The sequence below is a fragment of the Microchirus variegatus genome (genome assembly GCF_963457635.1).
Source record: "Microchirus variegatus genome assembly, contig: SUPER_7_unloc_1, whole genome shotgun sequence".
Taxonomy (NCBI): Eukaryota; Metazoa; Chordata; class Actinopteri; order Pleuronectiformes; family Soleidae; genus Microchirus; species Microchirus variegatus.
In genome coordinates, this window is record NW_028154781.1 from 68,338 (window position 1) to 84,284 (window position 15,947).

Below are 15,947 nucleotides of genomic sequence, written 5' to 3' on the forward strand. Positions count from 1 at the left end.
TTGTCCTCCTCTTCCTCCTCCTCCACCTCCTACCTTGAATCTGATCCAGGCCTCCACCTCCTCCACCTTCTGCAGGAACTCCAGGAAGTCTCGGTTATCTTCCAGAGCTTTCCCTCGCATGGCCATGGCCTTCTTTAGCTCCTCCCAGTGGAGCAGCAGAGCGCCGACGCATCTCTTCACCTCCCTGGAGCTCGAGTGATGAATGGAGACCAGATCTTCTCCTGCCTGAGGACCAGAACCAGACGTGGATTTGAACATTTTCAGATGAATGAAGAAGCTTTTTCTCAGGAGGAAATTGATTTTATTTACAGTTTGAAAATAAACGTGGTTTATAATCTCTTCTCACATGGTTTCGTAATGTCTTCTCATGAGGTTTAGTCATATCTTCTCACCTGCAGCACAGAGCTGATGATCTCACTGTGAGCGAGGATCTCGGCCTCAAACACCTGATGTTTCTGCAGAAGCTTCATCTTGGTCTGCAGGTCGCTCAGGTCGACCTTCTCGTCCTCCGCCATCTTGTGCCTCCGCTCAGAAACCCACTCCTCGGCCTGACAGACGGACAGAAGCAGGTGTGAGATCACATGACACGCTCACACTGTGATCACATGACACGCTCACACTGTGATCACATGACACGTTCACACTCAGCTGGACAGACTTTTGTCGTCCATCACCTGAGCAACATCTCGACTGAAGATGCACAACATCCTGGAAAGCTCCAGCTCCTCCCTGCGTTTGACGGACAGCTCCTTGATCCTATCCCGTCTCTGGAGGAGGGCTTTGAGTTTGGCTTGGACACGCCCACTCTTCTCTGGGCTCAGCTGCTTCTTCAGCTGCTCGGCGAGGTCCTTCAGAGAGAACAGCTGGACACAACAGAGGGAGGAGAGAAGATCTTCACCGAGGTCAATAAAGCAGCTACCGACTCTCAAACATGTGACGCACAGATGCCACGGACCTTGTCGTCCTGCGAGTTCAGCAGCTTCTCAAAAGCTTCGTGGCGTTTGATCAAACCTTCCGTCTCGTCCACCGTGTTTCCCAGAGTGCTGTTCTGCAGCAGGACCTGCAAAAACGCTTTGTTTTAGCTAACACTCAGGACCACAGAGGACCACACTGATGGGATGAAGGTACCTCCTGAGAGCTGGAGATCTTGTCCACGCTGCTGACGTCTCTGTAGAAAACCTGCTCCACGTAAACGCTTTCTAACCAGCTCTGTTTCCTCCTCCAGCGCTCGTCCAGTTTGTCCCGCTCCACCTGCAGAGCGTCCAGCTTCTCCAGCACCTAAGATCAGGACAAATGAGCTTCTCAACCACCTGTAACGGCTCTGTTCCTCCAGCAGGTGGTGTCCTCACCTCTGTGCGGTGGCTGGTGTCCCTCTCCTGCAGCTCTTCTCCCACGTCCACAGCCTGCTGGTACGTCTCCTGTCTGACCTCCATCTCCGCCCACAGCTGCTGGTGCTGAGCGAGCTGGAGGTCGGCGGTGGCCACGTCACTGATGCTCTCCTCGGCGGCCATGGCTCCGATCAGCTGACTGCTCCACAGGAAGTAGTCCTGCACCTGGAGGGCAACGAAGAAGAAGACGAAGGTGAGACGCGACGCCGAGATCAGCCGAGTTCCTTCTCCAGCCGTCGCTGTTGTCCTCACCGTGTTCAGGAACAGGTAACGCTGACACGCTAACTTTAGCTCCTCCTCCCTCTGCTCAGTGTGAAGCCGGAGCTCCTCCCACCACTCCACCACTTCCTGCTGCACGTCCTGGAGGCGGAGCTTCAAGTGAGGCGTGCACAGCTCCAGGATGGGGTCGACGGCGTCCAGCTGCTCCTGCAACTGCAACACACACACACACACACACACAAATGATTTGTAATGATTGTCTTCTTGATATTGATCAGTGATCGATGATGATCTGCACCTGTTGCTCTGTAGCAGCCAGCTCGTACAGCAGAGCCTCGTGTTTCCTCAGCTGTGACGTCACTCCTCGTAGATCCTTCGCCACGTCGTCAGGGATGCACTTCTTTCTCTCCTGCAGGGGGCGACAGAGAGACAGAGCAGCATTAACACAGCGACGATCCCTCACACACACACACACACAGTACGTTTACGTCAGTTCAATCAGACTAAGGCCTTAGTCAGACTTAGACTTTCCTGATTATAGCCAGACTAAGGTGTTTCAATGAAAAATGACTTAGTTAGACTAAAATTAGCCCGATCATAGTCGGACTAAGGTGTTTCCACGACAACGGACTTAGTCTGATTTGGACTAGCCTGATTATAGTCAGACTAAGGTGTTTCCATGAAGACTGAATTAGACTAAGACTAGCCCGATTATAGTCAGACTAAGGTGTTTCCATGAAAACTGACTTAGTCAGACTAAGGCCCGATTATAGTCGGACTAAAGTGTTTCCATGAAAACTGACTTAGACTAAGTCTAGCCCGATTATAGTCAGACTAACATGTTTCCATGAAGACTGACTTGGACTAAGACTAGCCCGATTATAGTCAGACTAACATGTTTCCATGAAGACTGACTTGGACGAAGACTAGCCCGATTATAGTCAGATCAACATGTTTCCATGACGACTGACTTAGTCAGACTACAATGGGACTTGAAGGTAAACACAGTGAGTGAAGTGAACCTGGATAAGCGTCAGCGCATCACTCAGCTCTTGGTGAAAGCGGTGACATTCCTCGGCTCTGAGCAGCTGATCCCGACGCTCTCTGGCCACGCCCTTCAACTCCTCCCAGCATGCACTGCAAAGTGACAGTGGACACGGCTCAGACAGATGAAGGCTGAGAGGAAACACACGATCACTGATAATGAAAAAGAAAGAAATAAAGAGTGAACCTGAGTTTGTGGAGAGCGTCTCTGACCGCAGAGCTCTGTGGATGTTTGCTGCGGATGAGTCGAGCGGCCACGTCGCTGCAGCTCTGCAGTCGCTCCTCTCCGACCTCCAGATGCTTCAGGAAACCTTCAAACTTCCCACGGAGCAGCTGCACAAAAAAACACCAACAACAAACAGTTTGAATGATTTCTTTGTTTTGTGGAGCAAAGAAACCAGAAAATATTCTAACCCTAAATAAGCTGAAACATCAGTAAACAAAAATATAAAGCTCTCAGCAGAGTTCTGAAGGAACCTGAACATGTTGGTAGTCGTTGCCCAGGTCCTGAGACTCTGCCGTCTGTCTCTGCTGCTTCATCCACTCCTCCATCTCTGAAGACTCCCGTCTGAACTCGTGGAGATGGAGCACTTCCTCTAACCTTTGACCCCTGAGAGGAAACACAAGCAGACACGAGGATCACAGACCACAGCACCTTTATAACAGATCATGGACACGGAATCACGATGCACAGGGGACCCAGATATAAACCACTCACTCTCCCACACCAAAGTCCATATAGAAAATCAGTGATTTTAGCTCACAGTGGTCACTTTGTGTCACTGAGGTCAATCTGAACAAAGGATTTCAAACACTGAAGTGACAAAATCAGTCATTATAAGTTAGTGATGGAGGCAGCTGTGGATCAACAACTCCTGTGAACTCCTGTGTGCTGTGATGTTAAAATCGCTGATTTTCTCTATGGGCTTTGGTGTGGGAGAGTGAGTGACTTTGGTGTGGGAGAAAGACGTGAACCTGTTCTGTAGATATCGTATTTCCTTAGTTCCTTCTTCTATTTGAAAACACCGAACGATCCCTTTAACGACGAGGCTAACTCTACCTGAGAGCAGCCTGGTGCTGTAGCTGCTGGTTCAGTCCACTCAGGCGGCTGTAGGGTCTGCTGAGCTCCTGCAGACCCCAGTCCTGAACCGCCTGAGCCACCTGGTCTCCCAGATCCTCCACCTCCACCTGCAGCACCTCCAGCTGACCCTGCAGCACCTTTACACACACACACACAAACCCTTAATATAACAAATACTGCCCATAGAGTTTTGTTTTACTGTCTAAATGTAGTATTTATTGAGCGGTCTCGCTGTGGCTGCAGGCGTTACCTGGTGTTTGGAGAGCAGACTCAGCGAGGCCAGCTGGTCTTTGCCGTAGTCGTCAGTGTTCACCAGGCTGATGGACTCTGTGAGTCTGGACTCCAGCTCAGAACAGTCCAACAGAAGCTGGAGACACAACACATACTTTATTTTAGCTGATCTGCAGATCACAAAGACAGGGAAGGGCATGTCTATGAAGGCATTTAAAGGCCCGTGTCACCTGTTCTCTGGTGATGGCTTTACTCAGGTGAGCTGCTCGCCTGTTGCACACCTCCTCAAGCTCCTCCCACTCTGCAGTCAGATTTCTGCACCTGCAAATACATGTTAAATTAAAAAGGATTAGACCCATCATGGAGCGGGATTTCCTTAAGTCACTGAGTGGCAGTTTAGAGCAAACCTCTGGAGAACTTGCTCTCCCTCTGATTTACTACTTTTGGCCAGGCTCCGCCCCTTCTCCAAGATGTAGTTCAGGTGTTTCCTGTGGGCGTTAACTTCGGCCTGTAACTCCTGGGTAAAAACACACACAACATTAAAAACATTAAAAACAACGACCAGGTGTTTGTCTTGATTTGAGACGATCATCTTCACGATGAATGACCTTGTGTTTCTTCATCAGACTGATGGCTCCACACAGAGACTTGTCGTATCCCGTGGATCCAGAGGCAGGAAGGTGTTCACAGATCCAGCTCAGCTCCAGATCCACATCGTGGTAGAAGCCAAACAGCAGCACCGCCGCCTCCAGCTGAGATCGCCGCCGCTCCAGAGGCTTCTGGAGGGATTTGAACCTGCAGCACAAAGAGCTCAATGATTTTCTCCTACAACTCCACCAGATCTGCTTTAGCAACCACGGTTTACTTATAATGTGATGCTAACAGTAGATAAAGACTCATTTAGAGCAGAGACTCACCGGCTCAGGTAAGTGTCCGTCTCCTGCAGGATCCTGTGAGAGTCAAAGTGTGTGGAGGCCAGATGTTTGGCTCTGCTGACGATGGAGTTGATCTTCTCCGCCAGCTCTTTGGCCTCCATCTCCAGCTGCTGATGCTCCTTCACACACACACACAAACACAGAGCTGGACGTTAAAGCAAAAACAAACACGTGGTTTAAAGGGACGCCCGTCCTCACCTTCAGCAGCTGTCGACTGGAGCGCAGGTCGTGACCTTTGGTGGCGTTGTTCAGCATCCACTGAATGGCGTCGATCTTGACTTTGGCGTCCTGACGAAGCACAGACAGTTATTATTGAGTTAGTGAGCGGCTGTGGGTGGTGTGGTGTGGTGTGGTGTGGTCAGTCGTTCACCTGCAGCAGCTCCATCAGCTGCTCCTGTTGACCCGCCTGTCTCAGTTTGTCCCCTCTGTCGGCCATCTTGTCCTGCAGTCTCGTCCAGCGGCTGCTAAGCTGAGACATCTTCCTGCTGATGCTCTGACTGTGGTGATGCTCTTCGCGGAGCATCTCCTGTCCCAGCTGAACACACACTCATGTCTTTATTTCCACCAAAGTGCTGCATAAATGAAGTTATCGTGGTAAAGTTCTGACCTGGACGAGCGTGTCCAGCCACACGTGGTTGGCCTGCACCTCGCTCTCCGCCGCCTCGTGTCTCTTCAGCTTCGGGAGGACGTCGGTGGGCTCGCGGTACGACTCGTCCTCTGCCAATTTGAACTTCTCGTCCGTCCACAGCAGCAGCTCGTCGGCGTCTCTCTGAAACTCCTGCAGCACAAGCACAACCCAAGGTTATTATAGTTCTGACCAAAGAATAGAAGAAACAAAAAAAAAACACGCGTTAAACTATTGCACAGCACTAGTTTTATGCATCTTAACCCCCTCAAAAATGACGGATAGAATAATATAATGATAATAATGATGATAATGATAATACCTGGTATTTCTTGGAGGCCAGCAGCAGACTCCTCCTCTGCCTGCTGCTGTCTTTCAGCCTCCTGTTGATCTTCTGGATGCTCCTGCTTCTCTCTTTGATGCTGAAACACAAACTCGTACATGTTTGACATCTTTATCTTCACTGTGAGACGAACTCTCTGGTTTATTTATTAACTCTCGTGGCTGTTTTCTTACTGTTTTGCAGCGTAGTGCTGTTGGTCAATGAGCTCCAGGCTGCGTTGACTGAACTGATCCACCCGTTGGTCCAAAGCCTTCAGGAGACCTTCCAGCTCGTCCTGACGTCCCAGCAGACTGTGGACACTGTCCACCGAGTCCTAAACACACACACACACACGTTTCATCTGCATTTTCCGTGAATAAACCAGCTTGACTTGGACCATGAGGACAGATCAGAGTGACGCGTCCTCACCCCGACGTCTTTCACCCTCAGTCTGGCTTCATGTCCAGACAGCGCCGCCTCGATCCGGTCTCCCTCCTGGTTGAGTCTCTGGAGCTCCACCCCCTGCTCCAACCGCTGCTTCCTACTGGTCCACAGCCCGTCCAGTTTGGACCAATCGGCAGCGAGGTTGTCCACGGTTTGCCGGATGTCGGTGTTTCCCGTCTTCCTGTGTGAAAGTCCCTGAAGACTTTTCCCTAACTTCTCCGTCTGCAGCAGCCTGAGACACAGAAACACAGACATGTTCAGGACGATGTGATTGTTGTGTTTGTTTTTGCAAGCGCGGCTCTGTAGTTCCCAGGTGAAAAGTCTCTCTTCCAAGTGAAGGCCAGAGATGGAGGCGGAGCCTTGTGGTTAAAGCCCTGGTACAGACAGTGGATGTCCTGACTCCTCCTCCTCCTCCTCACCTGCTCCTCTGCTCCTCCATCTCCAGCCGCAGCTCCTCGTGTTGTTGGAGCAACGCCACAGCCGAGGCCACGTCAGTAGCCGTCTCCTCCTGCAGGAGGCGCTCCCGCATGGAGCTGGCCCAGAGCTGCAGCTCTTTGGCCTGCTGCTGGAAGCTCTGCAGCCTGCGTGCCTCCTCTAGGAGGCGCTGTCGCTCCGCTGCCTGGTGCTTGACCTGAGAGAACAGGACAGAGATGAACCCTTGCCCGTGACGGGTAAATTCAAAGGAGGAGATCAGATAAAGTAGAAGATAATCAAACCTGTTTGAGCAGAGTCTCCAGCTCATGAACCTGCTCCATGATGGCTGCACTCTCTGCTGGACTGCAGTCCTGCTTCCTGTGACACACAAACATGTTCTGAAGAACCTCGGCGTGCACAGGCTTCATTCACGTCTTTCTCTTTCTCATCTCCGAGCCTTACATCTTGGCGACGTTCTTCAGGTAAGCGATCTTGGCCTCCAGGCTCTGGATGTCTCTGAGGGCCTGGGCCTGGTTCTTCTCCTCGTTCTGCAGCAGGTAGGAGCTGCAGCCCACGTCCACGGCGCCGAGCCGCTGCAGCTGACCCCGCAGCTGAGCTTTAGCGTCCTCACAGCTCAGCAGGAACGACTGGACGTCGGCAGAACTCAGCAGCTCGTGTCCCTTCTCGTCCTTCAGCCGCTGGATTTGATCCCACCTGAGGAAAGAGATATCGAGGGAAACGTCAGTGCGTCGACTATTTACGACGCCCTGGCGTCACCGGTACTCTGTGGTTTCTTGTACCTGTTGGACACCGTCCTCTGTCTGGCCTGGATCTGTCTTTGTTTACTGTGTCCACTCTTTATCAGCTCCTCTGACATTTTCACGATGTCGTCCAACTGGCCACGCCCACTCACCAACTCGGTCAAAAAATTCTGCAAAAGGAATCGTGACAACATAAAGGATAGATCTCTGTGTCTAATCTGCATGCTAAGCTAGACGCTCAAGTATGAGGCCAGATGTTTTTCTCTTAAAAAGTGTTTTTTCTGAACCTCATATTTGGCCTGCACCACGCCCAGATTGTCTGCGTCGCTGCTGAAGACGTTCATCAGGACGTTTTCTTTGTCTTCAATCCACGACTCAAACTCCTGACAGCTGTTGTAGAATCGATGCAGACGCAGCGTCTCCTCCAGACGTCTCATCTTTGACTGAAGACACAGGCAAGAGCTGGACATTTAGAATTATGAGTAGAATTTGGAATTATAAGTAGAATTTAGAATTGTAAGTAGATTTTGGAACTTTTAGTAGATTTTGGAACTTTAAGTAGATTTTGTGGTGAAAAAACAGTGAAAAGAGTTTTTCCATCATGAGAGTCCCTACAGTGCTGTCGAACTATATTTCCCATGATGCCCCTCTCTCACCTTGACCAGGTGGTACAGGGAGTTGTAGTCCTGCTGCAGAGCGTGCTGAGTGCTCTCCACAGTGTCTCTCTGGTACTGAGGGTCGGGCAGCGACGTCGTCTGGATCTCGCTCGTGCTGCGACGCATGGAGCGGCTTCTCCTGGGATGACTCCGCCTCCTGCTGTGGCTCGCTGGATCTTCACTGGTGGAGGCGGGCTGCGAGGGAGGAGGAGCCTGAAAAGAGCGAGATAATTTAACGAACTACTGAACGACCTCGTCCTAGCACGTTTGAGCTAGCTGCGTCAAACTCGCTCCATGTGTTCTAGACGAGTTAATGATTATATGTTATCAAAAGATTTTCTCTACGTCAAGAGGCGTGGCCTCAGTGCTCCAACAGATTTGACGTTAAAATGGCAGGAAAACTACTTTAAAATTCCACTTTTTGAAAGCGTTAACGTAAACAGAACTACGTGAAATTTCTGCGTGCAGTTGTAAGTGATGATGAAGTGGTGATGATGAAATGTGACTGATCGTACGGTGGCTGGGAGGAGCAGGGTCAGGTAAGTTTTGGGGATGAGCTGCTGGTTTCCTCGACCGTCTCTGGCCAGAAGACGATCTCCGTCTGGCTCGCGGCCGACGATTGTTACGATCTGGTTACGATCCCACAGAAACTGACCTGGAACAGGAGACGACAGTGAGACGAGACGCTTGTGATGCGTCAAAGCCTGAGTTTCTGTGTGTGCTGTTAAACAGTGACTGAAATACCTCTGCTGTATTTGAAGCAGACCTTTGCCTTGTTCTCTTCACTCTGAGGGGAGTGGCTCACAGAGCTCCGCCCTGCTGGTGACTCCTCCTCCTCTCCAGACGAGTCGCTGTATTGGATGATTTTGCTCTGCTGAGGCTCCGCCTACACGGGTACAGGTGACTGTGAGACAACAATCTTCTCACCATCGTTTTGAGGCCAAATCCACAGAGACGGGACTCTTATTCAGCTTCATTTGAAGACAAACTTCAGCTTCAAGGACAAAACTATAATATTAAGCACGTAACAAAGGTAGTAAACTATTAAAATCTACGTCAGTTTAAGTCCACGAACACGTTCACGTCTTTATTTCACTGTTAGACAGGCTTTTCCTTGTGTAAACTGAAGTTTGTAAACCACTCACTCTCCCACACCAAAGTCCATAGAGTAAACCAGTGATTTTAACATCACAGCACACAGGAGTTCACAGGAGTTGTTGATCCACTGCTGCCTCCATCACTAACTTACAATGACTGATTTTAGTGAATTCGGCTTTTAAAATATTTACTTTAGACTTAACTCAGTGACACAAAGTGACCACACAAGGCAGCAGAGGACCAGCAGCTCCTGTGTCCCTGTGAGCTAAAATCACTGATATTCTCTATGGGCTTTGGTGTGGGAGAGTGAGTGGTTTATAAACTTTTCCTGTTGTCAAAGTCTGTCTAACAGTGAAGATAAAGATGTGAACATTTTCTTAAGCTATCAACAATTATCCCTTGTAACAATAAAAAAGACTCACGGTCAGAGCCGTGAGCTGCACTGCGCTCTTCGCCTGCTCCGACAGCCTCTTTATCTCCACAGCGTACGCCACCATCTCCTTCTCTACCCGAAGGTGGCGCTGCAGCAGCGTCGCCGTGCTGGACTCGTCTTTGCCTTGGTCTTCACTGGTCAGCAGCGGTTCCCTGTCTCCCAGCCACGATTTGGCCTCGCCCACATCTGCAAAGTACTGCACAGAGAAAGAAGTGTGAGCAAAACCACAGCGGTCGCTTGTCTTCCCTCACCTGCGTTAAAAGTGTCGCTCACCTGTTTGATGGCGGCGGCGGCCTGCAGCCTGTCGCGGCGTCCGGTCACCTCGACGCTCAAGCGGCTCCACTGCTTCTCTAAGGTCCTCATCCATCTGTGGACGGCCTGCTGGTTGACACGGCTCAGTCCGGACAGCTGATCCCGACCTCGACCCAGAACCGCATGGTAATGAACATCCTGAGCCTGGATCTCTGCTTCTAGCAACTGACGACGCAACACACCAAAGTCCATAGAGAAAATCAGTGATTTTAGCCCACAGGGACACAGAAGTTGCTGGTCCTCTGCTGCCTCGTGAGGTCACTTTGTGTCACTGATTTTAATCTGAATGAAGATTTTCAAAAGCCGAATTCATCAAAATCAGTCATTGTAAGTTAGTGATGGAGGCAGCAGTGGATCAACAACTCCTGTGAACTCCTGTGTGCTGTGATGTTAAAATCACTGATTTACTCTATGGACTTTGGTGTGGGAGAGTGAGTGGTTTATAAACTTCAGTTTACACAAGGAAAAGTCTGTCTAACAGTGAAGATAAAGACGTGAACGTGTTCTTAAGATATCATAGACTTAAACTGGCGTACGTTTGATTCCAGGAGTCTTTTGTTAAAGTGGCTAAAATCAGTTTGTAAACCACTTGCTCTCCCACACCAAAGTCCATAGAGAAAATCAGTGATTTTAACATCACAGCACACAGGAGTTCACAGGAGTTGTTGATCCACTGCTGCCTCCATCACTAACTTACAATGACTGATTTTAGTGAATTCGGCTTTTGAAAATCTTCATTTGGATTAACCTCAGTGACACAAAGTGACCACACGAGGCAGCAGAGGACCAGCAGCTCGTGTGTCTGTGTCAGTGAGATAAAGACGTGGACATGTTCTATTTTGTTACGTTTTTCACTTAAATGTAGCCTTTTAAATCGTCTTTTCTTGCGTTTCCTCACATTTCTGAGGCGTGCGTGGTCTCACCTTGTGTTTGTGTTGTGCCAGCTGGACGTGGCTGAGGTCTCGTCCGAGTGCGGTCGTCTGCAGCCTCAGCCGACGCTCGTACAGCCACGCCTCCAACTCCTCGCAGTCGTGGAAGAACTCAAACAACCTGAAGTGAGCCTCCAGCTGTGACCTCCTGAGAGGAGAGGATTCAAACGCACAAACATAAGCTGTGATATTTCATGGAGACAAATTTAGCAGCTGTGCAAAACCATCGAAAGATTAAAAAACAAAGAGACTAAAAGAACCTGCTGCTGCTGAGTGAAACCAGGGACTTGTACTGGCCGTGGAGAGCGCTCACTCTGCTCTGAACCTGCTGACCGACGCTCACTTTCCCCTGAAACAGAGACACTGAGGGGTCAGCGGAGGACGACGACGACGCCACGACGCGTCATCCACGTCATGAAGGACGTACCTTCAGAGCTCTGCCACTGATGGAGGCGATGGTTTCACCGTGAGCTGAGATCTGAGCTTCCAGGAGATCCTGCTTCTGGAGGAGAGCCTCCACCTCGGGCAGCTGCTTCCCCAGGTCAGAGGAGGAGGCCTGAGCCTGGACACGAGGAGGAAGAGGAGGGTTTTTTAAAGATGGATCCCAAAGCAAAGTCCTTGTGGGACACAGGACAGCTGAGTTCCCAGAGTCACTCCGTCTGTTTCTGACAGAAGCTTTCACCGTTTACCTGCAGCTCCTTCAGCTCCTGAGAGACGAGCTCAATGTCTCGCAGGATGCCGAGAGTCTCGACTACATTTCCCAGCAGCCCCCTGTGCTCCTGCAGCTGCTGCAGCAGGTTCTTCCATCGCAGACTGATGTTCTCCTCCCTGAAACACACACACAACAACAGCCGTGTCTCATTCCAGGGGCTGGATCCTGTGAAGTGTATATAAGTATATTTTAAAACTTTAAGTATATATTGAAACTTTAAGTATATTTTGAAACTTAAAGTATATTTTGAAAGTTTAAGTATATATTGAAAGTTTAAGTATATATTGAAAGTTTAAGTATATTTTGAAACTTTAAGTATATTTTGAATGTATAAGTATATTTAGAAACTTTAAGTATATTTTAAAACCGAAAGTATATATTGAAACTTTAAGTGTATTTTGAAACTATCAGTATATTTTAAAACTTTAAGTATATTTTTAAAGTTTAAGTTTATTTTAAAATTTTAAGTATATTTTCAAAGTTTAAGTATATATTGAAACTATAAGTATTTTTTTAAACTTTAAGTATATTTTGAAAGTTTAAGAATATTTTGAAACTATAAGTATATTTTAAAACTTTAAGTATATTTTGAAAGTTTAAGTATATATCGAAAGTTTAAGTATATTTTGAAACTTTAAGTATATTTTGAAACTATAAGTATATTTTAAAAACTTTAAGTTTATATTGGAACTTAACGTAGATTTTGGAACTACCGTATAAGTATATTTTGATACTTTAAGTATATTTTGAGACTATAATAAGTATATTTTGATACTTTAAGTATATTTTGAAACTATAGGTAGATTTTGAAACTATAGGTAGATTTTGAGACTATAATAAGTATAAATTTTGTAACTTTAAGTATATTTTGAAACTCTAAGTATATTTTGAGACTATAATAAGTATATTTTGTAACTCCAGAGTGTTTTCAGCATCCCCCCCCCCCTCACCTCCTGATGACCTGCTCCTTGCTGTGGTAGTCTCCTCTCTGGATGAGCAGGGCCATGTCTCTCAGAGCAGTGAAGCGAGGTTCTCTGGCCACAGCGTCGGTGGACAGAGCCTCCAGACGCCGGCCGGCCGCCTGAGCTTCCTCCAGAGTGGACAGACCTCTGACGTCCTGTCTGCGGATCAAACGCAGCGTGTCGTCCAGGTAACCCTCCCTCAGCGAGGCCTCGGGGACCAGACAAGAAGTTTATTTTTTTATAAATGCTTAGTTTTACTTGAGTTTTTCAGTGTAAATCCTTTCGACTGTGAATGACAGAATCAGTGATTTGACTCTCGTTCTTTACCTTCCTCCCAAACTTCTGGGCGAGCTGCTCCAGGTTCTCCAGACGGAGCAGCGCCCCCTGCAGGGCTCGTTCTCGCTCATGCTCGGCTTTTTCCAGCAAAACCCAACTCTTCTCGATGTCACTCAGGGTTTTACCTGCACACACACACATGATTACACACACACACAGGCTCACACACACGATTACAAACACACACACACTTACTCTCTGGAGGGTTGAAGGCTCTCTGGTTGTTGGCGAGAAGCTGAGTCTTCAGACTGAACAGATGAGCCTCAATCGCCCCACGCTCCTGAACAGAGAGAGCGAAGAAGTGAAGACGACTTTGAGAACACGTTCACGTCTTTCAGGGCAGCAGGGGGCGCTCACAGAACAGCTGTCCCATCGATGACTGAGCCTCACCTGGTACTTCGGAGGCTTCTCCACGGTCCTGTAGGTCTTGAAAGACGTCACCAGCGCCTGCATGTCCCTCAGAGAGTTGGGGAAGCGTCGGTCGTTCAGCTGGACCACCTGCAGGTCAAACACAGCCGTGACTCCGCCCACATCGAGGCCGCCGTCGCCACCGCCACGCTCAGTGGACGACGTTTGTGCCGCGCTTTTGCGTTACCTTGGTTCTGATCCAGTGCAGCAGATCTGAGACCATCCTCTCGTACTGGACCTTCATGTCGTCCAGCTCCATCAGCAGACCAACAATCTGCGGACACAAACACAAACACGAACCTCAGAAACCCTGCGATTCTCACCACCGTCGCAAGCACAGCGCCCCCTGGTGGCGCGTTACCTTGGCCAGTCTCTTCTGGATGGTCTGGCCCTGCTTCATCTTGGAGAAGTAGTGGTAGTAGAGCGACACGTAGGTCATGATGGACTTCTCGTCGGGGTGAGCGACCACCATGTCGTCCACCTCCAGCAGCTGCATGATCCCAAACTCGCGCTCCGCCACCGTGAAGGCGTGTCCAAGGTTACGGCGAGCGTCGTCGCCGCGGAGATGGCGGTAGTCGAAAAGGTCAGGCCTGAGGAGAGGACAGAACTTTGACTTACTTATTTATATTTATATATATATATATATATATATATATATATATAAAAATATTTAGCCTTTGTGTGTGTGTGTGTGAGACCGGTGGGCGTGGATGAGGGCGTTGAAGGCCAGTCCATCTCTCCAGCTGGAGGAAAAGTCCTGGACGTCCACACCGACATAACCCGAGGTTTTCCTCTGACACCAGATCAACAGAGCCTCTCTGGCTGAGCGACGAGCGACACTGGCCCCGCCCTGACAGGAAGGAAGGAAGGAAGGAAGGAAGGAAGGAAGGAAGGAAGTGTTGTTATATTACAAAGGCGACGCTGTCAGGGTTTAAGGGTGAATTCCAATTCCTTGCTTAACCCTCAATCTTAACCCTCAAAAATGTTCTCCCTCTAGTCCAAGTTCTGTCCCGATTCTCAGAAAAATTAAGTTGAGACCAAGTTTAAGGGCTGTATCGCCCTCAATATTCAGATTTTCCGAGACCGTCCTTGGGAGCAAGGGCTACCCAGAATGCATTGCGTGTTTTCACATAACAAAGATGGTGCCGAAAGCAGCGAAACGAGTACGATACAAATGAAGTATTTTCTTTGTTAATAGAGATATAAAAATGATCTTAGTTTAGGCCCATATTATGGATTACTGACGTCATTGTTGCATAACATTTATTTTTATTTGACCATCTTTTGTCAATAGTCGGCCGGTGTGGTTTACTTTTCAATAAGTCGTGGTGTGTGGTAACTGTCAGCTGAATATTTGTATGAGTATCATCTTATAACTAACTGACAACCTAATAACTTGACTGACAAACAGATCAGAATAAATAATCCTGACGTAAATGTCTTCTTCTTCTTCTTCTTTTTTGGAGTTGACAGACTGGACGCAGCTTTGGCGTTATTCTGCCCCCTACAGTCTGAAGACGTATCTGCATTTAAGGGGTGTCCCATTTCTAAGTGACAAAAGGGTTAAGATAGGAATTGGAATTGTCCCTAAGGCTCCAGGACTTAGCTGGGATTTAGAAAAACCCTACCTCGCCCAGGTCTATGGGTCCGATCTGGAACCTGAGGATGATGATCCACAGCAGACCCAGGATCAGGGTCCGGTCCCCGTCCACCACGTTCTCTGGACCGATCAGATCCACTCGAATCTGACAAGAGAACACAGAGAGTCTGGATTCACGTTCACACTCAAGAGACTGATCCAGATCAGTTTCAGAAAAGTTCTGTTCATGTTAGTTATCACAACATTTTGTTCCACTTTGGATGAGGTTTGTGACGTTAATAAAACAGGCTTGTTTTCTTTGTATCAAGGAGTTTTGGATAAATAAGCATATTTTTACAATTATTATGAGTGAGTGAGTGAGTGAGTGACCTTGGTTTTGAGGAAGTTGATGGCGATGCTGTTGTTCTCCAGACAGTGGACTCTGAGTTTGCGTCGAGCGGGCGGAGGCAGCGTCTCCCTGGAGATGAGCTCCAGAAGACGAATCAGGGCGACTCCCGTCTTCAGCTCCGTGTAGACGTCCGTCAGCTCCACCTTCTCCTGCAGGAGGTCGAGAAACAACAGCTGATGACTGTGAGACAGACTTTTCCTTGTGTAAACTGAAGTTTGTAAACCACTCACTCTCCCACACCAAAGCCCATAGAGAAAACCAGTGATTTTAACAGTAACTGATAAGTGACAATAACTGATTTTGTCAATTCGGCTTTTGAAAATCTTCATTCAGATGTTATAAATGGTCTCAGGCTTGTTCTCAGCAACAGGGGGCGCTCACAGCACAGCTGGATGTGACTAATAAATAGCCCTTTACTGTTAAAGTGGACAAGTACAGCTTTAAAAAGCAGGAGGAGCTTCACCGTCAGATTAACGTACTGCTGCTTTTGTCTTCACAGCTCTGTGGTCGGACAGGAAGTTCAGCGAGTCACTGTGAGAGGATGAACTTCATCTTCATCATCAGCCTGTTTCCTCCTGAAAGTGCTGAAGCTAACGTGGGCTTCAGGACATCCTACTGATGCAAAGGTCAGAGGTCAGAGAGGCCCCAT

At 48.5% G+C, this 15,947-nt stretch overlaps 1 protein-coding gene across 1 annotated transcript in view; it reads right to left on the reverse strand.

The window, feature by feature from the left end:
- Positions 1-15,947, reverse strand: part of sptbn5 (spectrin, beta, non-erythrocytic 5) — a 32,825-nt gene that overhangs the window by 12,419 nt on the left and 4,459 nt on the right. Inside the window, exons 3-48 of the mRNA XM_083910884.1 lie at positions 15,280-15,447; positions 14,939-15,055; positions 14,009-14,160; positions 13,672-13,900; positions 13,498-13,584; positions 13,293-13,400; positions 13,098-13,182; positions 12,894-13,027; positions 12,555-12,775; positions 11,582-11,720; positions 11,320-11,454; positions 11,153-11,241; positions 10,887-11,040; positions 9,925-10,128; positions 9,641-9,847; positions 8,865-9,006; positions 8,636-8,775; positions 8,121-8,333; positions 7,752-7,907; positions 7,504-7,634; positions 7,166-7,417; positions 7,006-7,081; positions 6,709-6,920; positions 6,275-6,521; positions 6,040-6,179; positions 5,846-5,945; positions 5,506-5,676; positions 5,269-5,433; positions 5,097-5,186; positions 4,881-5,017; positions 4,572-4,758; positions 4,371-4,480; positions 4,194-4,284; positions 3,983-4,099; positions 3,712-3,869; positions 3,129-3,261; positions 2,839-2,984; positions 2,630-2,744; positions 1,906-2,016; positions 1,641-1,820; positions 1,350-1,553; positions 1,129-1,278; positions 956-1,060; positions 675-863; positions 393-548; positions 34-225 (exon numbers count right to left, since the gene is read on the reverse strand). Coding sequence (XP_083767010.1) covers positions 34-225; positions 393-548; positions 675-863; positions 956-1,060; positions 1,129-1,278; positions 1,350-1,553; positions 1,641-1,820; positions 1,906-2,016; positions 2,630-2,744; positions 2,839-2,984; positions 3,129-3,261; positions 3,712-3,869; positions 3,983-4,099; positions 4,194-4,284; positions 4,371-4,480; positions 4,572-4,758; positions 4,881-5,017; positions 5,097-5,186; positions 5,269-5,433; positions 5,506-5,676; positions 5,846-5,945; positions 6,040-6,179; positions 6,275-6,521; positions 6,709-6,920; positions 7,006-7,081; positions 7,166-7,417; positions 7,504-7,634; positions 7,752-7,907; positions 8,121-8,333; positions 8,636-8,775; positions 8,865-9,006; positions 9,641-9,847; positions 9,925-10,128; positions 10,887-11,040; positions 11,153-11,241; positions 11,320-11,454; positions 11,582-11,720; positions 12,555-12,775; positions 12,894-13,027; positions 13,098-13,182; positions 13,293-13,400; positions 13,498-13,584; positions 13,672-13,900; positions 14,009-14,160; positions 14,939-15,055; positions 15,280-15,447 — 6,945 coding nt within the window. The remainder of the gene's footprint in view (positions 1-33; positions 226-392; positions 549-674; positions 864-955; positions 1,061-1,128; positions 1,279-1,349; positions 1,554-1,640; positions 1,821-1,905; positions 2,017-2,629; positions 2,745-2,838; positions 2,985-3,128; positions 3,262-3,711; positions 3,870-3,982; positions 4,100-4,193; positions 4,285-4,370; positions 4,481-4,571; positions 4,759-4,880; positions 5,018-5,096; positions 5,187-5,268; positions 5,434-5,505; positions 5,677-5,845; positions 5,946-6,039; positions 6,180-6,274; positions 6,522-6,708; positions 6,921-7,005; positions 7,082-7,165; positions 7,418-7,503; positions 7,635-7,751; positions 7,908-8,120; positions 8,334-8,635; positions 8,776-8,864; positions 9,007-9,640; positions 9,848-9,924; positions 10,129-10,886; positions 11,041-11,152; positions 11,242-11,319; positions 11,455-11,581; positions 11,721-12,554; positions 12,776-12,893; positions 13,028-13,097; positions 13,183-13,292; positions 13,401-13,497; positions 13,585-13,671; positions 13,901-14,008; positions 14,161-14,938; positions 15,056-15,279; positions 15,448-15,947) is intronic.